Source organism: Brassica rapa, chromosome A10 (genome assembly GCF_000309985.2).
Source record: "Brassica rapa cultivar Chiifu-401-42 chromosome A10, CAAS_Brap_v3.01, whole genome shotgun sequence".
NCBI classification, from domain to species: domain Eukaryota; kingdom Viridiplantae; phylum Streptophyta; class Magnoliopsida; order Brassicales; family Brassicaceae; genus Brassica; species Brassica rapa.
Window position 1 is genome coordinate 19,163,082 of NC_024804.2, and position 16,145 is coordinate 19,179,226.

Here is a 16,145-nt window from a genome sequence, read left to right on the forward strand (position 1 = left end):
AACTTTGTTTCTCTGTCTTCATCATTTTGCTGAGGGTTCGTTTGTAATAAATCGATGAAGTAGGTGGTTGTTGTGGTTTAGTAATAAGTAGTAAGAGCCTAAAGCAAATACAATCTGCTTCTTTTTTTATTTCTGATCAAATGTCGCTCTTCCGAAAACATTTCTACAGAAAAGCTCCGGATCAACTCGTTGAGATATCCGAGCGTGTCTATGGTATCACGACTCTGTTTGTAATCGTATTACGACTCCCTGTTTGAATATAAATGAAAAAATCTATTTCATTACTTTGCAGCTTTTGACTGTTGTTTCTCATGCGATGTTATGGGAGAGGATGATTACAACATCTACTTGGATGGCATCGTAGGGCAGCTACATGATCATTATCCGGATGCTTCTTTCATGGTGTGTAACTTCAGAGCCGGGTACCAACGAAGTCGAATATCAACACTACTGTCTCAATACCGCATGTCGGTAATGGACTATCCTAATCAACAAGGAAGTGTTCCGCTTCTACCTCTCCAAGTGATTAGTCAATTTCTAATATCAAGTGAAAGCTGGTTAGGTCAACAAAATGTTCTGTTGATGCATTGCGAGAGAGGTAGTTTGCCTCTTCTTGATTTTATGTTATCAGCACTATTATTGTACATAGACCGGTATCATGGCGATCAGAAGACTCTGGAATTGGCATATAACCAGGGTTCTATGGAACTTCTTCGTCATGCCTCTTCTCTAAACCCTCAGCCTTCTCAACTAAGATATCTTCAGTACATTTCCACCAGCTCTGAATGGCCTTCTTTAGAGGCGCCTCTTCTTTTGGATTGCTTGATTCTCAGAGGTCTCTCATATTTTGAATGGAGAAGAGATTGGAGACAAAGTTTAAGGGTTTTTGGTCAGGACCCTAAAGCCAGAGCTTGCAGGAGTTCCATACTTCTGTTTTCCACACCAAAGACAGATCATATGTACCAACAAGTACTTTTCAAACCATTATATTTTTGTGACATATGGATTAATTTATATGTTTATCACACTGATTTAGCTAATGTATCATTCATAAATCATAGATAGAAAGTTAGAATGATTCTCTACTGAAGAAGAAACGTATGTTCATTTTTGTAATCTAATCTGCAGGAAGAGTGTATCTTGGTGATGTTAGATATCCAGTGCCGTGTTCAAGGGGATATTGTTCTGGAATTTGTAAACTTGAGTGATAATTTGGTATGTGAAGAGATGATCTTTAGGATCATGTTCCACACAGCATTTGTACGTGGTAATGTTTTAAAGATCCGACGCACGATGATGGATATACTTTGGGATACCAAGGACGAGTTCCCAAAGGAACTGGAAGCAGAGGTAAGGTCATTGTGAAAGTTTCTTTCATCATCCACTTTATGAGGCTGTTAAGTTTGAAAGCATACCCTCGTATATATGTATCAGTTACGCTTCTCTGACGCCGTGGTCCCTGCTATGTCAACAGCTCCTCCATTATGTCCTTTGATGCCTCTAGGAGTTCCACCGCCTCCACCACCACCTCCATTTAGATATGGTGGACCTCCGACTTCAACCCTACCACCAATGGGTACTCCATCTCCTGCGATGCATGGAGTAGCCCCACCTCCGCCACCACCACCACCTCCATTTAGGTATGGTGGACTTTCGCCTCCACTCCGGCCACCAATGGGTGCTCCACCTCGTCCCATGTGTGGAGGAGTCCCACCGCCACCACCACCTCCTCCATTAAGATCTAACCGACGAGGAGTCCCACCAGCTCCACCACCACCACCTCCATTTATATATGGTAAACCTCAGACTCCCACCCCGCCACCAACGGGTACTCCATCTCCTCCGATGCGTGGAGGATCCCCGCGGCCACCTCCATTTAGATATGGTGGACATCCGCCTCCACTCTGGCAACCAATGGGTACTCCATCTTCTTCGATCCGTAGAGGAGCCCCACCACCACCACCACTTCCCCCTATGCGTGGAGGAAGAGGGCGTCCAGGTTTGGGGTCTTCATCTAAAAGAAGGTCTTCTGTGAGGCCTATTCCTTTGCCATGGGCCTTTAATAAAACCTTACGGGAGGAGTTCCAGAGATATGGAGGACAAACGTATTTAACCATCTCCCTCTTTGCATACCTTTATTTTATCCACAGTAAAAGAAAAAAAACAAATTCTGAGTTATTTGGAATTAGTTTGCAACTAATTTTTGTTTTTTTCTGATAGTGCACCAGATAATGTATCAGAAATAGAGGCCTTTTTCAGAGGAGTTGGAGAAGATGGAGGCAGTTAAGGAAACGAGAATGAAAAAAGGCGAAAGGAGCGGTCTCACTCTAAACAAAGCAGTTGATAGCTAACCCATAACGGCATAACCTTTGGTGTTATTTAAACAGAGTGATATGTGTGTTATTTAGACAGAGTGATGTAAATATTTCATGTTTGCTGTTGATAATGTCAATTTAAACAAGTGAGGTAAATCTTTATCTTGCATCAGTTACACCCCAAAAAAAAATTTGGGAGACGAAATCTTTTTTTTTTGTAATCATTTATTTCTTGATAAAAGAAATTGTTTTTTTTTAATAATGAAAAAAAAATAAACAAATGTTCTTAACGTGCGTTAGACTTCGACCTTTGAGTTATGTACAGAGTCTTTAACAAGTCAAAACTGCGCTTTGGGTTTCTCTCTCTCTTGTAACTTCTGAAACCTGGCATCAGTTTGGTCTGAATTAGAGTTCGTTGATCTATAGTAAACAGAGCAAGCAAGAACAATCTGCCTGTTGCTTGTCTAGTAAGCTACCTGTTTTGTTTAGGGTTTACTAATGTCTCTGTTCCGACGGTTCTTCTACAAAAACCCTCCGGATCATCTTGTCGAGATCTCAGAGCGTGTCTACGGTACTCACTACTCTCTACTACCTTTATAAATAATCTCTTAGTCATACATAACTGATCCAAGTCTGACTTGATCGTCTCATATTCTTCTCTGATGCCTCTGTCATGGTGGTCAACTTTAGAGAAGGAGACCAGCGGAGTCAAATATCAGATGTCTTGTCTCAACACGACATGACGGTTATGGATTATCCTAATCACTGCCAGAATTGTCCGGTTTTAACACTAGAGAGGATCCATCACTTTTTAAAATCAAGCGAGAGCTGGTTATCATTGGAAGGTCAACAAAATGTTCTGTTGATGCATTGCCAAAAAGGTGGTTGGCCTGTTCTTGCTTTTATGTTATCAGGACTATTATTGTACAGAAAGCAGTATCAGGGTGAGCAGAAGACTCTCGAGATGGTGCACAAACAGGCTCCCAAGGAGCTTCTTCAGATATTGTCTCCTTTAAACCCTCAGCCTTCTCAACTCAGATATCTTCAGTACATTTCAAGAGTTGATTGGCCTCCTTCAGACACGCCTCTTCTTTTGGATTGCTTGATTCTCAGTGATCTCCCACATTTTGAAGGAAGTTAAGGGTGCAGACCAATCTTACGGGTTTATGGTCAGGACCCTGATGCTGGACCCAACAGGAGCTCCATGCTTCTCTTTTCCACACCAAAGACAAATACACACACTCGCCTCTACCAACAGGTACTTTTCAAACCATTTTATCTTTGTGGCATATATGAATGACATTGTTTAGCTAATTATATACTTTCCATGTGAACTAGGGGTGGGCGTTCGGGTACCCGTTCGGGTTCGGATCGGGTATTTCGGATTTTCGGGTATTTCGGTATAGAGGTGTAGAACCCGTTCGGGTATTTCTATACTTCGGGTCGGGTTCGGATATTTTTAGTTCGGATTCGGTTATTTCGGATCGGGTTCGGATATTTAGATTTTGAATAAAAACTTAAAATTTTCATTTTCTCACATTTTTTGTATTTAAAAATATAATGTTCACTTAACTAATTATTTATTTTTAATAGATTGAATGATTAATAAATTTGGACACAACATTTAAAAACTAAAAAAGCATTAATTTAGTTATTTTTTTTTAAATTTTGGATGTAACTTTTTGTTAATTTTTAAAATAAAAACTTGACAAGCATTTTAAGTGAGTAGCAAATCATATTTTATGTAATTGTATGTATATCATATGAACTTAAAGTATGCATAATATCAATATAAATATTTTATATAAAATGAGAGATGTAAATTATAAATATAAGGTTAATTATACATATGTTCGGTTATCTTCGGATATCCATTCGGGTTCGGGTATTATCCGTTCGGGTTCGGGTATCCAATCTCTCCTAATTCAATACCCGTTCGGGTATTTTGCTGTTTCGGTTCGGATTTCGGTTCGGGTTTTTCGGATCGGGTTCGGGTGCCACTTCGGATATCGGGTAAAGTGCCCACCCCTAATGTGAACTTAGGACAATGGTGTAGTCTCCACATCTATTATAAAAAAGTATTGTTCATTATTTGCAGGAAGAGTGTACCCTGGTGAAATTAGATATCCAGTGCCGTGTTCAAGGGGATGTTGTTCTGGAGTGTATACACTTGCATGATGATTTGGTGCGTGAGGAGATGGTCTTTAGAATCATGTTCCACACAGCATTTGTACATGGTAATGCTTTAATTGTCCAACGCGATGAGATGGATATACTTTGGGATGCAGAGGACCAATTCCCAAAGGAATTTAAAGCAGAGGTGTAAGATCATTGTGAAAACTTTCTCTGATCATCCATTTTATGAGGCTGTTAAGCTTGAAGTCATACTCATTATATATGTATCAGGTACTCTTCTCTGGGTCTGACCTTGTGGTGCCTACTATAGCAACATCCTCAATGTCAGACGATAAGGATAGTTTCGTGGTTCCTGATGATTCTGAGGCTACATCAGTTTTACACTCTTCACAAGCAGCTGAATCGCCTCCTCCGCTTGCGTACTATTCACTAGGCCATCTTCAAACATCTCAGATCTCATCACCACCATTTTCATATGTGATGGGAAACAGTAGAACCATGTTGCCTCCACCGTCACTGCCACCACCTCCTCCCCCTCTTTATTTTAGTTCATTAAATACAACAAAAGCAAAGCGTAGTGCATCACGCAAAGCCCATCCACCTCATCAGATGCATGGCCCACCATCACCACCACCACCTCCCCCAACGCGTGGACTAGCACCAATACCTCCTGTTTGTGAACCGTTTGTGGGGCCGCCACCCCCACCACCTTCAATATTGGGTGGTACAGGAGCTGCAGTTGATCCCAAGGGTTCAGGCCTTCTACGTCCAATGTATGGAGCACCAACACCACCACCTCCTCCACCGATGCGTGGACGGTAAGTCACCTCTTTGGAAGTCGATCACCAAAAGAAAGTAGTAGAATCAGAGGTTTTCTGGCTGCGTTGGACTTGACGTATATAGACTTGCGTTAGTCTTATATCTACAAACATTTCTTGTGATCATCTTCTTCTGTAACAAGAGAATACTCTCTCTAGTTGCTCTTGAGTTTGATTAGTCTCTTTTTTTCACAACTTTGTGATTTCATGTGTGGTTTATTACACAGTCTTTTCTTTCCTTAGATTGGTTTGGTCCGGTTCGACCGAATTGTTTCTGTTGGTTGTATATTTTTGGACGAAAAAGATTACAAACCAAATTGCTAAATATTTGTTAGCAGAGATCCCCTATAATTTTTGATTTGATACTTGAAGGAAACAAATGTATAAATGTATGGATATAAATATCAACCAAGAACATAAACAGAACAGAGTAGAGTAGATAAAAAGAAAGAAAGAAAGAGAGATTATTTCTTCATAACAGAACAAGAGGAAGAAAACACATAACAAGAGAAGAGTTTCAACAGTCGAAATTTGTAAAATGAGAGCTTTGGAGAGCTTCTTGTAAGAGTTCATGATCATCCCAAGAATCACGATACGTCTCAAGATTTTCTTGTGAATTGGTGAGAGCTGACAAACAAAGTTGCTTTCTCCATTCTTCCAAATGCGGAAACCCAACATAATCCGCATACTTGTCGCAATACTATATAAAAAAAATCAACAGTTATATATACATTAAATTTTATCAAAATAAGTTAAAACATATTGTTTCTTAGTACCGTGAAATCAGCAATGTCGTGAGTGTTGTGTTTAGGGACACCGGCGAGATCTCTAGACCGGTAAAAGTCGGCTACAGATTGCAACATCTGGTCGGGAGAAGGAAGAGATGACTTTCCAGACAACACTTGTGCTATCCACTTTGCTTGTGCTTCAAAGAATGGGAATCCTATTAACTGCCAAAACATCATTATTTATTTAGTGAGTTAGAAATCAAAGATAAATTTAGTTACTTGAACCAAAAGTAAGTAAAGAGAGCGACCTTTCTGGGAATTCCGACAAAGGAGAGAGAAGGGGAGAGACAAGGAGGGAAAGTATGTTCGAAGAGTGGGCCCACTCTATCATCATCCACTTCTACTCTTCCTTTACTCTCAAGAAATGGAAACTTATACGAGTACCTGTTTTTTGGTCCCCCCCAAATATATTTAAATTAATACGGTAAAAGATTGTATAATAGTATAACCCAAGAACTAGGGAAGTGAAATTTATTGAGGAGACCAATGGTGAAAAAAAGATTTGTAGCCCACTCAACACGACATTACGAGTCCCACCACAATTGAGTTTAATAGTCATAGGGACAACATATAGCTTTAGGTTCAGTAATTTATATCTTATGTATGATCGACTCATCGACATTATTTCAATCGATATGATTTTCTCGTAGAACTAAGACATAAGTTACGCAATATCATGTAGATCCTAATGATTCAACCATACTTTATAGTTGCTTTGTCTCCTTTTTATTTTATTTTTCTTAAATTGAAGCAATATGATTTTATGATGTCGATGAAGACCTCGATCATACCCCACAAAGTCATGTACTAGTAGTTAATTAAACTGAACTTAACGTCAACAATTACGGTTAAAGCACTATCTTAGTAGCCTTAATCACCATATGTTAATTTGTCTTATCTAACGGAAACAAAAAGGTAGCAACTAGCAAGTTATACTACTTTAATATGTGTGAATATTAGTTTTCTAATCATTATTAATCAATATATAAAGATGAAATGTTCTTGTTTTATCCAATCTATCTTACCCGGTGCAATATAAAATTGTATCAGCAACGACCCAAGTTCCATCCACAAAAATGACTCTCCCATCATCTTCTAAAGATTCAATCTACAAAACAAAAATCAAAGAATTGAACTTTTAAATCCAATTATAAACATAGGATTAAACATAACATATATATAACATTTTAAAAAACATAACATATATACTAAAGTAAATAGAACCTGTGGGTGAAGAAGAAGGTTTTGGTGTTTGGAAATGACTTTGGAGAGTCCAGAAGATATGTCAAGTGACTTGGCACTTAAATGAACTTCCTTTGCCACTTCCACAAGCTCCATTGATATGTCTTGTCCACTCATTGAGTTCCCAACTACCACCACAACCTACATCACCATTGTTATTATCATAACCATGACCATCATTGCCTTCACCAAATATATACATATATAGAGAGAGATTCAATCACCTCATTACGAAATGGATCAGGCACTCGGTAAACATGGCTATGAACTTGCTTCCTTTTCCAAGAGTCCATTCCTACAATTGATATGACATATTTTTACCATAGAAAATCCCCTCAAATAATCAGCATAATGTCAACTATACTATGTTTACTATATATATTGATAAAATTATTAAATGAAGTTTATACTGTAACGATTTAAACCAATGATTAATACCTTTTATAGAGGGCAGTCTAGGGTGAGAATAATGACCAGTAGCAACAACAACAGCATCAAAGATCTCTTCAATGACCTTACCGCTTAGTTTCTCTCTACTCCTCACAATCCATCTCCTCACATCTTCCGTTTTTTCTTCTTCTCCTACAAACTCAACCCTAACATTGAACCTAATCATCTCTCTTATCCCAAAAGCTTCACTGAAGTCCTTTAGATACAACCAAAGCTCCTTATGCCCTGGAAACCTCCTCATATCTCTCCCTTTCTTCGCCAAAAATGGAAAATCTGAATAACCCATTATCTCTCTCGGTGAGGTTAGCCTCAAGGAAGAGTAAATGCTGCTATGGACCTTAAGTGCATCATTAGTAGGAACACTACTTCTTCCTAAAGGATCTTCTTCTTCTACGTTTGGTTGATACAACCATTGCCCTCCTACGTCGTCGTTTTGCTCCATCACCACCACTTTGTGTCCTTCTTTTCTTAGCTCCCTCGCTGAGACTAGGCCAGATGGTCCAGCTCCGATCACACACACCTTCTTTGATCGGCTCCTTGATGCTTCTGATGAAGTGACCGAAACCATTCTTGTTAATCTTTCCTTCGCTTAGAGAGTTTTTGAAGAAAATAGGGATTTAATATGGCTTGTTTATTTGGTTTTGTTGGGTAGTCTCTCGCGGGATGTTGTTTTTATAGTTGAAATTATGATTCTCTTCTTTGGGGTTAAACTAAGACTTTCTCACTACTACTACTCTATACGTCTTTTTCTATTTTGTCTACTTTTTATTGGTTACGTAATTATTTCACATTTACTTATATATAATGAACTCTGACCGATCCACCAACGATATGAATATTTATTGAACAAGATCCTTTAGAAAGAAGTAGGAGTATTTATTTAGTTTCATTTTTGTCCTTTTAAAAGCAAAAGAGAATTATTGTTATGAATTGGAAAATAATCATTTTCCTTGGGAAACAATTTTAAAATTCTATATCATTGCTTCGGCATTTGATTTCTTATTGGTAAAACTAGCCTAGCTAGCTTCAAAAGATGAATTTAAGAATATGATATCACTTAAGAAAATGTAAATATTTTTGGAGTACTTCTATTCTTTCAGTCGAATTTGAGCACAATATTTTTTTTTTGGTAAAATAATTTGAGCACAATTTTCTCTTCAGATGTTTATATTACTAATTTTTTCCTTCAAAAAATATACTCAGTCTAGATTTTTTGTTCCATACATTCACAAAGACGTTTTTTACAGATACTAGACAGATATATGATTGTTTAATATAATGAATTATTCATCAAAAGAAGTTAGAAAGATACGTGTATATTAAGCCTGAGATTAATATATGTGAAATTTTTAAAACACCCTAAACAATTAGTACGAGTCAGCTACTAATATCAAACTTTAAAAATAAGAAAATAAGAAAATGTGTGACAAAAAGTAACTAAACCCTTTCCGACGAAGTTAAAAGAAAGGTGAAAACAGTCTTGAGACGCACAAAAATGTTTTGTGTCCCTCTTAATCAAAGAAACTCCTTGCTGTTAAAAGTTGTACTTAGGGTTTGTTGGAAACATTACCAACCTATATATATATATATATATATATTCTACCAATATATACACATTATATTAAGATATGGTCGTTTAATTATGTTTTTTTTGAAAAAGTCGTTTAATTATGTTACTTCCGAATAAATGAGAGAATAAGTATTAAATAACTATTAGATTGTATTAAATAACTATTAGACTATTTCATTAGGTAAATATAAAAAAAAAACAAAAACATTTGTGTTTTGAACTCGAGTGTGTTATTCGATTTACTTGAGTGGATTTACGTAAGTTTTTAATGAATTTAACACTACCTCTCGTGTTTAATTCCATAAATTCCTTTGTTTTTTCTTTGACAAAGACCATAAATTCCTTTGTTTCTTCTGCCTTCTAGTCTTCGTTTGATATAAATTGTTTTAATGTTTGTCTTTCATATTGGAAATGCTGATAATAATCTTCTGTTTTTTAATTCAGAGTTGATCACATGGACTGTCTTATAAAGATTACTAACGAGTCTGCACCTTATTGGTAGCATGCGTTCAGATCTTGTCTATTTCCTGAACTGTTAATTTAACTAAAATCTATACGGGCTGCCTGCACATGAAGTTTTGAGAGCGAATATATGCATGAGTAGTGCTGATCTCATCAAGTTAGAGGAGAATCTTTGCACATTCATTTTTTCTTTTTGGTTGTTAATACGGATGCATAATAGTCCATCTTGTGACTGAAAGAGCTGAACATTGTACGCATTTCGATATGTTTTTAAACTTCAGCTTCTACATTAGGAGGTTTAACTAAATAGACTTTATGTTTCACTGATTGAGAAACGTTTGTACAATACTGTTTGAATGTAATGCCAATCGAACCAGAAAACTAAACTAACTGATAATCTTGACTAAACCCGAGACACTTGATATTTTAGTTTTCTTGGTCACGGTTCATTCACTTGCTATTTCGTTTATTAATAATATACTAATCACGAATGGTCGAATACGTCACGTATACATACATACATAATATCATATGTAAATATTATAAGCATTTATATGCCCAACAAAATTATTGAAGTTGGGAGTTGAATACTGATATGGGCCTCCACCATGTAAGAGTAATTCTTGAAGGCAAGGGAACATAAGCAATTATTTCACTAGATCTTATCATGATACCATCCTACAACTACATGCATGCCCCCTTACGAAAACCAAACTCTGATTTAACAAAAAGAAAAAGAAAAAAAGATAATGAAAGAGGGAAATTTTATCTCGTGAAAATTGAATTGTATAGGAATGGAACAAACTTTATTGCATGCAACAAGTTGGTTTTATGGTGTAATCAGACTTAAAATATGTTTTCTTTAAATTTTATCAGGTTAATATATAAGAAATGTGTATTTTGAAAATATTATGATAGTTGATGAAACTCAGGATTTATCTATATATTAAGCATGTGAAAACACATGATTATTGCAATTTATATACAATTAAAATCCGTTTTCTAAAAATAGCGATCATGCTAATGTATGCTTAGTATACACTTTTATTAATGGAACTAAATTAATTAATAGAAAAAAGAGTGTAACTGAAATAAAACGTCATCCAAGTTTTAGTTTATGTGCGCGCGCATGTCAAACTTGAGGAGTCAACACTCACGCGCTATCTGTGTAAGGCCCATGTTGTAGTATGAGGCCCATTCCTACGTTCAATTTTAGCGTCAGCCCCCACTGTGAGATTAGTTTGTTGAGAATTTAATATTTGGAGAAATTAATTCTAGTATTATTAAGTCAATTAAAAGTTTAAAACCAAAAAAAAAAACGGTTCTGAATCTTTCAAACCAGTAGAAATGATGATTCTCTCATCAAAGTTGAAGACAAGACCACTTTGCTTCAGCCCCCACTGTGAAATTAATTTGATGAGAATTTAATATTTGGAGAAATTAATTATAGTATTATTAAGTCAATTAAAAGTTTAAAACCAAACAAAAAATCGGTTCTGAATCTTTCAAACCAGTAGAAATGATGATTCTCTCATCAAAGTTGAAGACAAGGGACCACTTTGCTTCATTGTCAAGAAACTGCCGAGTAACAAAGCTTCCAATCCAAGCAAGCCTGATAAGTTGGTCAGAGAGAGATACAAACACCTTTGCTTTGGGCCTTTGGCATATCAAACTCTTCAAAATGTCATTTGAGAACTTTACACCTCTTAGTGATGCATTAAAGGCTCTCTCAAGAAAGTCTTTATTTTGCAATACACAAATCTTCAAAGAAGAAATCAGATACTACAAAACAGATGACTTCATTGAAAATTTTACATGACAGGATTCATAAAAAAACAAACCATTCTTCCCACTGTATCTCACATTCACAAGTTATATCACTTTCTTCACCAAATCAAGCTCAAGGGACTAGCCTTCAGCGACTTGTGAAGATGTGGATTTGCTTTGTACCTTCTTCTTCTGAGATGTCATATCATTATCTTGAAGAGAGATTACAGTTTCAAAAGCACCAACCAGTGCTTTAACTTTACTCTTCCTCACTTCTTCAAGCTTATTCACAGTCTCTTCAATCACATTATTGAAAAGCGTCTGCAGCTTCTTCTTCGCTTCCACTTTCCTATGCCTCAAAACAACTTTCTCTCTTTTACCTTCACCGCTGTTATTATAACTACTCACCTTCCCAACATCTTTTTTCAGGCTCTTCTTCTTCTTGTTCCCGTCGCTTCTGAGCTTTGGTTCTTGAACAACTCGCTTCTTGAACTTGATGGATGTTGGAGTAGAATCTTCTTGTTTCGGTTCAAGAACTTTCCCTTTCCTGAAACTCACCGGCCTCGTTGGAGGAGGAGGAGGAGTGACCTTTAAACCAATCCTCTTTGGCTTAGTCACAAGAGTTGCAGAAGCACTCTCTTTCTTCTCAGAGAGACTAGTCTTGGACCTTGAAGTAATCTTTCTTATTGGCCTAGGATCTGACTTAGTAACCCTTGGTTCTTTAACCTCCTCAGAGGATGGTGACAAAGACGGTATAAGTGTAGGAGCTCTTTGTCTTAAAATCTTCTTCACAGAAGATTGCTGAATCTCACTCTTAACACTTGTGATGATCTTCTTCTTCTTTATCACCTTCTTCTCCTCAATACTAGATTCAACAACGTATAAAGTCTTCTCCAATACATCATCACATCTAACCAGCTCATCAATCTTTTCTTTCTTCTTGAGACTCTTCACAAGATCCTCTTTGGAAGATCTTGAAGCCTTCTTCTCTATCACATCATCACATCTAACCAGCTCATCAGTCTCCGTCTTCTTCTCTTTGTTCTTGAGACTCTTCACAAGATCCTCTTTAGAACTCTTGCTCTCACTGATCCTAGGAGACTTCTTAACATCAAGGTTTGTCTTCTTGGCCATCCTTACACCACCAGCAGGTGAATCACTCTTTGTTTCACTTCTCTTAGCGCGTTGTAACCCATCACAAGATTTGACAACCTCACTAGCATCTCTCTTTGCAACCTGAAACGACTTCCTCACCGAACTCAAAGTCTCACCTTCAACATCCTTTTTCTTAACCAACTTCCACGGTTTGACCACCAAATCTTCCTCACGCCTCTTCCCGTGTTTGCATAGATCATGAGTCGAGCTCGTTTGGTTCCCACGGTAACGCGTCTGAGCCTGAGCTTTACCTAACGCTCCAGTCGAGTGCCGTCTCGGATTCACAATACCATTGGACACTGCAGCTGGAGGATGAGGAGGACTAAGAAGAACATCCTCAACCATTAGAGGTGGCATTGTTTCAACAGAGGTTTCTTGAATGATCTCAGCATCACGGATACAACAATGCTCATCTGGTATCATCATCTCTTTAACTTGAGAAACATTCTCTTCAGCCATTGCAGTCTATCAGAACTGCATAGACCAGATCAATATTTAACATTACTGATGGATCCAATGATCATCAAATTCAACAAAAAAAATTTATTACTAAAACATATGATAGATCAGTGTGTCTCGATGCTAAACTGTTCGGATCAAATCGAATAAACATATTTTGAGGATGAAAAGTCTACCACGATTGAATCTTTTGGTTCCATTAGATGAAGGAATCTCTAACTCTTAACAGAGATTAAGACTTAGTTAAAAGCTAAAGCACTAGTTTACGATCTCAAGTTATGGTAATGATTTGAACACAGTAACAGAGTCCTAATAAACTGAAGTCAACTGTAACAGATACTAAAGTAGAAAGTTGTTGTTACCTTTAGATCTCTCAAGACGATTCAAACTGAATAACATAAACTAATGAAACCTGGAAGTTTTATAGTTTTTGAGAGTTGCTAAGAAGATGAATGAAGAATGATCTGAGAAGTTCAGAGGAACAATAAAAAAACGAGAAAGTTAGATTTGATTTTTTTAGGAAGAAAAAAAATACACACAGAAATTGGACGGTCAAGAAAGAGAGGGAAGGAGAGAATCTTTTGACATTTTTTTTTTTGATTTTGGTATGTTTAATGCAATTAACACTTTGTTTAATATGTTTAATGCAATTGTTTAATAGTCCGTATTAATAAGGTAAAATAATATAACCATAAGATATTCTTAAATTAATGTGGCTATGACAGATCGGTGATATGAAACGTCTTTTTGTATTTTTGTAAAGGATGATGCTTGCCGCGATGGACCGACTTTGGCTTCTTTTGATTATTTATTGAAAAAGATAAGATCTAGATGCTGACTCCCAAAAAAACACAGAGATGCTCTAAATCATTTCTTAATAATTTGTGCCAAACAATACAATATAGTCCAAAAAAAATTGAACAGAAAATAACATGCGCAAGTGAAGTACACAGTATATACCTAAATTCTACTGAACATGTTGTGAAATAATATCAAATCTGTTTGGTTTTTGTATGCTACTAACAGGGCAAATCGTAACCGGGATTAAACACATTTTTCGTAATCAAATGATTAAGCCATCTCAGCCGTATCGATTACAGTCTTTCACGGTTTCACCATCAACAACAATCATAGATCAAAAATAGGCTTTCTAAAAAGCCCTAATTCTGAGAAAGGCCGGGCCTGTATTATATCTGAGGCCCAAAAAATTCAATTTATGTTTGCTGATTCTAGAAAGGTGACAGACTTGAATAATTGGTGTGTCACGAATATAAAGTAGCTTACCAAATTGTTCACAAAACCAGAACGAGTCAGCTCTGGTGGTAAAGGGGTTGCGGCTGTAACTTCCGCCACCCGGGTTCGATTCGTGCTGGGAGAGACTATTTACATTGCTTGGGTTCCCGGCAAAGAGGTGAAAACACATTTTATTTTATCAAAAAAAATTGTTCACAAAGACTTTTCAACATTGCGTGGTCCGTAAAGCATGTGTTAGTAGAAAAAATATATTTTGGATTTAAAAGAATAGGATAAAGCTAGTTGCATTATAGGTTAATGCAAAGAATAGACTATATCACTGACACTATGGTACACTAGGAACTTACCACAATTACCAAAAATGGAATAGAGTATATGAAGAAGATTGATGTTAAAATAAAGGAATTTATGCATTTTAATTAAATTTATTTGAGTTAAAAAGAAGTTTGAATTGGTTTGGCAAAGATAGATTTTTAGAAAGAGAAAAAGAAAGGGAGAGATCATAGATCTGTTTCAACTACTTGCTTCTGTTTCAAGCATGACACGTGCCAATACTGACTGTGATTCGTTGCAGATGGACCGACTCGAACCACTTTCCACTTACCATTAGTAATTGTTATTTCTCATACCACTTTTTCATTTTTATTTAGGCCATCTCCAAACAAGAAACCTAAACATATTTTGATGTAAAAAAAGAGAATAAGTTTCTCTCTTCTTTCGCTCTGTTCTCTCTCTAAATTCGACACAGAGGAAGGATTGAGAGAAAACTTTCGCCGGAGCTTCTATCATTCTCATCTCCGGTCAGTAAGTTTGATTCTGGGAAGCGGTGATCCTTCTTACACTGCTATCGCCAGCTTTTGTCTTCCGGGAAACGGTGGTTTTGACAGCACCGGTTTCGCCGGCTTTCGTCTCTGGGAAAGCGGTGGCTCTGGTAGCACCGTTCCTTCGCCGGCTTCTTCTCCGGTTTAATCCGGAATCAAGTTCTCGATCTACGCTTTTGGTCTTCCTCTGTCCAATCGACTCTCGATCTGAAAATCTGTTGATTTTGGATCGATCGAAGATGATTGATGTTCTTCTAATCGTAGATCGAGTTTTTTCGAGATCTATAGTTTCATCGGTTTTGGGCTCCACGGTGGAGTTGAATCGCGCTTTGTTCTGAATCCGGCGGAAGCTGTTGTAGTCTTCTGGCGGATCTCCGACTAGTGCGGCAAAGAAGGTTGCATGCCGGTGAAGGGGTGGGGCTTCGGTTGTAGAACACGTGCCCCTCTGATGGTGATTCGGTCAAAACGTGGCGGCCTGGTGACGCGTGTCCCTCGCAGTGAGGATTTCAGCACGTGTCCCGTTTCACGCACCACGCGGAAAGAGAGGCGCCTTCTGGAGTACGATGATGGGCTTAGGGCCCAATAGGTTACGGTGTGGTTAGCCCCAGTGTTTTGGACTGGTTAGTAATAAGGCCCATGTTGGGTGTTCGGTTGGGCCTGGTTGTTTGGTCCACTTTGGGTGGACGATTGGGCTGATGGCCCATGTTTTTTGTTTGTCCTTATGTTTGCCCTTTTGGACTTTATGTTGTTTTTAGATTGGGTTTTTGCCCTTTATATAATATTAATAGATGGAAAAAAAAAACATATTTTGATGTAATTCTATTTCTAAAATTAACACAATCATACCAAATGTTTAAAATATATATTTATTATATTTTATTTAATATAGTTAAATTATTATTGTTAAT

The 16,145-nt window shown here is 37.2% G+C and overlaps 3 protein-coding genes across 5 annotated transcripts; 1 reads left to right on the forward strand and 2 right to left on the reverse strand.

Annotated features, from left to right (window-relative positions):
- The first annotated feature begins 127 nt into the window (after positions 1-127).
- On the forward strand, positions 128-5,511 carry LOC103847107 (formin-like protein 20). Of its 3 annotated transcripts, none has more exons than XM_033282550.1 (6): positions 128-213; positions 293-969; positions 1,129-1,350; positions 1,435-3,573; positions 4,414-4,635; positions 4,722-5,511. In XM_033282550.1, the coding sequence occupies exons 1-4, from the start codon at positions 141-143 to the stop codon at positions 2,215-2,217; spliced, it is 1,755 nt and encodes a 584-aa protein (XP_033138441.1). In that variant the 5' UTR covers positions 128-140; the 3' UTR covers positions 2,218-3,573; positions 4,414-4,635; positions 4,722-5,511. The 3 variants fall into 3 exon arrangements, with proteins under 3 accessions (XP_033138441.1, XP_009122398.1, XP_033138440.1); XM_009124150.3 differs by having other exon boundaries at positions 1,435-2,105; positions 2,221-3,573; positions 4,414-5,511; XM_033282549.1 differs by having other exon boundaries at positions 4,414-5,511.
- Positions 5,512-5,649: 138 nt separating this feature from the next.
- LOC103847110 (flavin-containing monooxygenase FMO GS-OX-like 9) lies at positions 5,650-11,207 on the reverse strand. The gene is made up of 7 exons (XM_009124152.3): positions 7,738-11,207; positions 7,524-7,594; positions 7,282-7,440; positions 7,083-7,165; positions 6,306-6,441; positions 6,046-6,219; positions 5,650-5,969 (listed from the first exon to the last, which is right to left on the reverse strand). Exons 1-7 carry the CDS (start codon positions 8,315-8,317, stop codon positions 5,787-5,789), a joined length of 1,386 nt encoding a protein of 461 aa, XP_009122400.2. The 5' UTR covers positions 8,318-11,207; the 3' UTR covers positions 5,650-5,786.
- Positions 11,208-11,448: 241 nt separating this feature from the next.
- On the reverse strand, positions 11,449-14,320 carry LOC103847111 (uncharacterized protein DDB_G0284459). Its single transcript, XM_009124153.3, has 2 exons — positions 13,525-14,320; positions 11,449-13,177 (listed from the first exon to the last, which is right to left on the reverse strand). The coding sequence occupies exon 2, from the start codon at positions 13,160-13,162 to the stop codon at positions 11,690-11,692; it is 1,473 nt and encodes a 490-aa protein (XP_009122401.1). The 5' UTR covers positions 13,163-13,177; positions 13,525-14,320; the 3' UTR covers positions 11,449-11,689.
- Between the last annotated feature and the right edge of the window lie 1,825 nt (positions 14,321-16,145).

Bases quoted from the DNA above. Each gene is read 5' to 3' on its own strand.
- LOC103847107 (XM_033282549.1), top strand. From the start codon at position 141: ATGTCGCTCTTCCGAAAACATTTCTACAGAAAAGCTCCGGATCAACTC. The intron at 214-292 runs GTATCACGACTC...ATTACTTTGCAG, and splicing joins GATATCCGAGCGTGTCTATG to CTTTTGACTGTTGTTTCTCA. The intron at 1,351-1,434 runs GTAAGGTCATTG...TATATGTATCAG, and splicing joins CAAAGGAACTGGAAGCAGAG to TTACGCTTCTCTGACGCCGT.
- LOC103847110 (XM_009124152.3), bottom strand. From the start codon at position 8,317: ATGGTTTCGGTCACTTCATCAGAAGCATCAAGGAGCCGATCAAAGAAG. The intron at 7,595-7,737 runs GTATTAATCATT...TATCAATTGTAG, and splicing joins TAGACTGCCCTCTATAAAAG to GAATGGACTCTTGGAAAAGG. The intron at 7,441-7,523 runs GTGATTGAATCT...ATGGTGATGTAG, and splicing joins CTGATCCATTTCGTAATGAG to GTTGTGGTGGTAGTTGGGAA.
- LOC103847111 (XM_009124153.3), bottom strand. From the start codon at position 13,162: ATGGCTGAAGAGAATGTTTCTCAAGTTAAAGAGATGATGATACCAGAT.